Genomic DNA, 6997 nt, shown 5'->3' with positions numbered 1-6997 from the left:
TCGCCTTTGTGTTTTCGCAACAATTGTTCGTTTTGCTTTTCTATTTAAGGGTTTATTTTAATTCCATTGAAATATTTACTTAATTTTTCATCATTTTTGTTTTCCCCCCATCCTTGAGCTTTTAATTTTATTTTAACCCGAGTTATGTGCCGCCCGTGAAACGTGCCCTTTTTTTTTTTTTTTTTGACGGGGGACCACTAGTTTGAGTTTACTTGACGCGAGTGTATTTGTATAGTGCGCATACGCATGTGTACATATATATATATATATTACACTATATATATACACTAGATATGTGCATATTTATATACTCACACCGCTCGTGTAAGCACTTTTTTTTTTTTTTTTTATGCATTTTCGACCGCGCTCATCCCCTGTTTTTTTTTTTTTTAGCACTCACTGAACTGTGTGAGAGAAACAAGCATATGATCACGGACATATGCTAATGCTATTTCTCGTTTGGTGATGTACATATGTAAGAACACATGCATGAACATACATGCACGTAAGTAATGCATATTTGCTCGAATGTGTTTATTTAAAGTATGCCCATACGTATGCTCACATGTGCGTTTGTGTATACACATATAAGAAAATAATGAGCAAATGTTTGTGTACCAATTTATATATATGCAGCGTATAGTCCTATATATAAAGTATTCGTATTTAGTATTGTATTAGCTTTTTAGCATAGCGTTAGTGTGTTTATTGTGCATAATTTTATCCCTACACTTCTCATCTGCCTATAATTTCGACATATTGTTCCTTTATACCCCCCCCTTTTTTTTTTCTTTTTTTTTTTCGAACCACATTTTGCCGTATTTGTATTACATCTGATAATTATCGTGATAAAAAAAAAAAATATATTTTTTTTTTTACTTCCTTTATTCCATTCTTTTGCCTTTTTGTATTTCATCATTTTGCTTTTTCCAAAGTTGTCTTTGTTTACCAAAATAGCCCAGTTAGAGAATTCAAAGAAATTGGCACACTGGGAATTAGCGAATAGGCGATTAGCGCGTGAGCAGTTAGCGAATGAGCCATTGGAAAAAGTAAAAGCAAAACCAGTTAGCAGTTAGTAAATTTAAAAAGCCCAATCGACTTTTGTCCCAATTGCTCATTTTGCTTTTTTATGTGCTTTTTTTTTTTTTTTATGAGTTTATTTGAAGAACGAATAGGGTGAATTTTTTTTTTATTATTTTACACATGTGTATATATGTAACATCTACCTTATTTTGAAAATTTCTGTGAGGGATATTTAATTTTTTTACCATTTCTTTTTTTCCCACACTTTATTAGCTTCGTAATTTTACAAGATATTCATTTCTCCCCTTCGTTTTTTTTTTTTTTATGTGATGCAATATTGCTTCAGTGTATAAAGTTTAATGATTTATCACCCAGTTATTTTTTCACACACGCGTTATTCGCAATTTAATGCAACTTACGCATTTTTTAAGTTCGAGCATATACACGCGCACATACACAGCGCATACCTAATATGTACCCTTCTTTAACGTGTACTCGCCACTTTGCCCACCGTTCTTGAACACCTTTTTTCCCAGCCCTTACACACATTGTCGTGCGTATGCCCCAGTTGCTGACCAGTTGGCCGGTTATTTTATTACCCCATTTCTTTTACAGCGTTTCATATATATATATATGTACATGTGTGAACGCACATTTACATAAACAATTGTGTATATGTGCCAGCACATGATATACTCATGTGCTCGCGTATGTAAAACCGTACCTTTTTTTTTTTTTTTTTTTGCTCTCATTTTTTATGTTTCAATTGTAATTGTTTAAATATAATTGCATTATTAAAAAAAAAAAATAATAAAATAAGATAAATTGAAATATAATAAAATAAGATCAAGAGTACATTGCGGATTACGAAGAATCTTAAGAGAATACTGAAATTGTACACAACCCAAATTTGCCAGAATAGAGAGTACTTCTTCTGATAAGCTAACGCAAGAAGAATTTGAGACGCAGAGTTTTTACAGTTACACTTTTTTTTTTTTTTTCACTCGCCTTATTTGCCTCATTTCAAAAGCGCCATATAGTACAGACCACAGCAGGTGAATGTGCAGAATATGACCCCCCAAAAAATTAGCTACACGTGATATATAGATTACTTGAAAAAAAAAAAAATATATATATACATATTTACTGTACGGACGTAGTGGGTATAGGCCTTTATTTTTATATACTCGGCCAAGCCAAGAAAGGTGTTGTCCCCCATTTTATATGTGAGAAAATCCTTTGTGTCCATTTCTCTCGGATCGCTTCCTATTTTACACAGCATTTACATAATGCGTAATATATGAACGTAATATTTTATCGTATGCAAGAACACAGCACACGCGCATTTTTTGCAGTTAGCATCCGTTAACGGTTATCTTGACCCATACGGACGAGCTGTGTGTTCAGACATATATATTTATATATATATAAACGTAGAGAGGCAAGCAACCTTAGTAAATTTTATTGATGGCAAAAAAGAGGCATAATTCAAAGTAACACGAAAGGGAAGAAAAGACACAGAGCGCAATCATCATTTATTATTTGCATCTTCAGGAAAGTACAAATAAAAATAGCACAAGTGTATTATCCGTGTAATCGAACGTACATTTTACAGCACAGCTATATATTCCGTTTTATTACTCGAAACGAAATACGTGTGGAAGTTACACTGTTATTTTTTTTTTTTCTTCCCGCGGAGGTAATACGTTAATAGAAGAAGTTTTTTTCGCTTTAGCGAGAGGGCAACAGAGGATAGCTAAATCTTTTCATAGAGCATATTGTCCATCTTACCAGAAGTGCATATTTGGCGGCTGCTGAAGAGTCTGTTTCACGAAGCGACGAAATTGCTTCCGGTGCGAGCATATATCCGCAGTTCGATTCACTAAAGAGAGTAGCACTGGTAGATCTAGCACAGCCCATTAATCCATATTTGTTATTTGTCTATATATGTATAACCGAGCATGATGAACAGCAAAAACGTGAACAATAGCACCCAAGGACAACAACAGTCCTCATTGGTGGTGACCCAAATTCCACGAAAGAAGCAATTTTACAAAACAAAGATGTGCCCCTGGTTTTTCTCAGGGAGGTGTGATAGAGGCGTAGACTGTTTATTTGCACATTCACAAGAAGAGTTAAATCCAATTCCTGATTTATCCTTTACTAGTTTATGTCCCTTGGCGAAAAAGGCAGGAGTATGCAAGAATGAAAAATGCAGTTATGCTCATTCGGTTTGTGAGTTGAGGCCTACTGGAGATTTATACAAAACCGCTCCATGTACAAAGTTTTTGAGAGGAAAATGTAACGCTGAATCGCATTGCAGACATGCGCACTATATTGAGGAATTGCGTCCCCTGCCTGGAAATTTGTCCCCCTCTCAAAATGCCATCAACCTCATGCTCGCCGCCCCACTGGCCGGTTCGACTCAAAAGGGCAGCAAGAATAAGAACAACGGAAATAGCGCAAATACGGGAAACGGTGGCAGCAACAGCAGCAACAACACCCACAACCACCACAACAATCACAACCACAGCAACCACAGAAATCACAACAGCCACAACAACGACAGCAACCACGGCAACCATAACAACCACAACGGGCACAACGGCCACAACCACAGCGGAAGCAGTGGATACATCACAGAGGAGAACAGGAACAGCGAAAACATATTGAAGCCGACGAACTCGTTACTTTGCAAATTCCCTAACCAAAGCGGAACGAACAATAACCGATATAGCAAAAGTTTTGAGAAGAAAAACGCGCAGGAAAATAATATTAGCAGCAGCGTGAATAATGCAAGTGGAAATTGCAACGTGAGCAGCGGCATGATGAACTGCAGTGTGAGCAATAATATGAAGAATAACCTGAGCAGTAACATGAGCAGCAACATGAGTAGCAACCTGAACAGTAACTTGAGCAGCAACCTGAGCACCAATGTGACGAGCAACATGAGCAATAATTTGAGTAGCAGCCACGTGAACAGCCATTTGAACAACCACATGAACGGAAGCATCACCCGTGGCATGGGTCGCAATTTGAAGAACAATATGAATAATAACAAAGTGACCAATGCGATGAATAATTGTATGAACGGCTGTATGAACAACTGCGGAATGAGCAGCGGAATGAACAACACGATGAACAACGCAATGAACAGCTGCATGAACGGTTGCATGAATAACGGGATGAACAACACCATGAGTAGTAACCCCGTCAACGTGAACAAGAACTACCAGAAGAGCTCTTCCTACCCAAACAATCTGTATGCGCTGCTAAAAAACAAAGAGAACAGCGAGGATTACAATACCGCAATGAACAGCATGAACATGAAGAATTACATGCTGAACAACAATGACATGGAGAGCGCAAATGGGCTTATAAATTCCTTCAATTTAAGGAAGTTGCAGAATATGTGTAGCGGCTCGAACGAATCAAATGGAGCCTTTAAGTCGATCAACGAATTGTTGAATCAAGACATGAACATGAATCGATCGATTAATGGGAGCATGCACGGAGGGAGTGTGGCCACCAGCCTGGGTAGCGGTATGAAAAACCTAGGTGGCAGTATGACCAGTCGCGGTAGTGCTATGACTAACAATATGAGCAGCGGCATGGTGAACAACATGTCCGTCATTTCGAACCTCTCCAGTGGCAAGGCGAACATGAGCAACATGAGCAATATGAGCAATATGAGCAATATGACCAACATGACGAACATCCCGAACAGCATAAGCAGCACTCAATACTACAATATAAATAAGGGAAAGAAGAATAATGTTTTGAACAAGTATCCCTCATACCAAAGTAAAGATTCATCCGCGTCCATGAGAATATCGAGCAATTCTTCAAAGGAGTATACAGCAAATAATGAGGAGAAAAAAATAGTTGAAACAATTGAGCACATGGAAATTACAGCGCAGGATAGTGCACTTAAAGTTATCGAGGATGACAACGAAAAGTTGAATTTGGCCGATATTAAGAATTTTCTAAAGTTGTTGCAAATGACGAACACGAGCAATTACAAGGAGGATAGCTTTTTGCTGAATGACGAGATGAAGAATAGTACTCACCTCATGCATGAGCAGCAATCGCATCAGCCACATCAACCGCATCAACCGCATCAACCACATCAGCCTCAGCCACCTCATCATCCTCATCACGCGCAACATTTGCAGCACTCACAGCTACCGCAACATGCGCAACACGCACAGCAGTATAACCCCGGGGCAGTGGTAAAGAACGGTAGCAACCACCCAAAGCAACAGCCCAAGAATATGGAAGTGGTGGTACCTGGCACCCATTTACCTGAACATTTCGTACACACCGGCAATATGCCCAACGCGCAGAATGATGAAAATAGAATGAACAAGTACGACGTAAATGGAGACGTAAAAAATATTTACAGGTTGAACAACAATTCACTGATTAGCTGTTCCAACTTTTGGAATTACCCAGAAGATGAGCTGAACACAACAGCTTCGAAAATTATGCAAAACGTAGAAATCTTCGACTACTAAAGAGGGCGAAGTTAAGAAGGGAACAAAATGAAGAACCAATGGGGGGAGGGAAATATATATATATTATGGACAATGTGTTAAAAGGCTTCCCCCCCCAACGGGCGCGCGCCCATGTGTACACAAATGTGTGGACAATACACTGACTGTGTACACTGACACGTATGCATTTTTATAACGCGAGAAAGAGCAAATGCGGGAACAGCAAATACTTTGACGAGCCGATCATGCTAGCGAAACTGTGCAGGACAAATCACAATGAATTGTCGTAGACACGTACGCCAGAAAATACTTGTTCCATTTGAACGAGCAGCATTAAGTTATTATATTTAAAAGTGTATGGGACACTGTGACAGATTTTGGCATTGGTGAATTTCCAAAATGGTCAGAGGAAGGCCGTACCGCGCATATATGTGTACATGTATATATACACATTAGCGCACGGAAGCACCGGACGAGGAAGCGGATGAAAAAGCATGTGAAGAGGAAAATAAGTCACACGATGCAAGTTGTGCCCGCCATGTGCGCCTGCGCGCGCCTCGGTATATGAATCCAGCATAAGCGTTTGCCCCCATCCCCGCAGCAGCATAAGTTTTCGACCGTTGTGGTTTTCCCCCAAACGAAGCAATCGAATGAAATGTCTCTTATTTTAAATGTGTCAATTCGTCCATAAGTAGCAAGAGTTATCTGTTTTTTTTTTTTTTTTTTACATATATATATTTTTTGAGGAGTGTCCGCGTGGATATCAGTTCAGGTTCCCGCGTGAGCACCCGTCCTCACCCCTACACTTTTCCCGGTGTAAAAGTTATATATGTGTACCCCCATATGTATGTAATAAGGCATGTGACATATATCATACATAACGTGTGTAATATGTAGACAATAGGAAAGTATACCATTTTTTTTTTCTTCTTTTCCATAATAAGCATATAATTAAGAATGTTATACATGTATTATGTATGTTTTTATATATTTGTATATATTCGTATATATTTGTATAACACATGCGTAAGTTTTTTTTTTTTTTTTTTTTTTTTGCCTGCACTTGGTTTTCTTCCTCTGCCTATTTTTTTTTCGCACCTTTTTTTTTTATATTAAGTACCAATTATTTGTCTCAACTTTCTTGAGTAATGTTTTATTTCGCTTTATTTTTAAAGTTCCATTTTTGTTTTAAAAATTTTTTCGCTCCCCCATGATATTTCGCCTGTTTTTCTTGTTTTATTAAAATATGTGTGCTATAAGCAAAACGTTTTTTTTTCTATGAGACAGTTCCAAAATAAAAAAAATTAATATTATATTAAAATATATATAATCATTTTGAAATAGTGTAAAAAGTACATGCCTGCGCCATGAGCGGGTGAACGAGGTCCTTTGGGCAGAAAAGTGGTTAGCTGGTCTTGCCACTCGACATGAGAAAGTGGAAAAGGGAAATGAATTAAGGTAACCTGCAATAGCTATAA

At 37.9% G+C, this 6997-nt stretch overlaps 1 protein-coding gene across 1 annotated transcript; it reads left to right on the top strand.

Annotated features, from left to right (window-relative positions):
* Positions 1 to 2987: 2987 nt before the first annotated feature.
* On the top strand, positions 2988 to 5540 carry AK88_02794 (uncharacterized protein; the record flags this gene model as incomplete). Its single annotated transcript, XM_012480417.1, has 1 exon — positions 2988 to 5540. The coding sequence occupies one exon, from the start codon at positions 2988 to 2990 to the stop codon at positions 5538 to 5540; it is 2553 nt and encodes an 850-aa protein (XP_012335840.1).
* Positions 5541 to 6997: the final 1457 nt, after the last annotated feature.

Source organism: Plasmodium fragile (genome assembly GCF_000956335.1).
Source record: "Plasmodium fragile strain nilgiri unplaced genomic scaffold supercont1.29, whole genome shotgun sequence".
Taxonomy (NCBI): Eukaryota; Apicomplexa; class Aconoidasida; order Haemosporida; family Plasmodiidae; genus Plasmodium; species Plasmodium fragile.
This window is presented reverse-complemented; position numbering and strand designations above follow the sequence as displayed.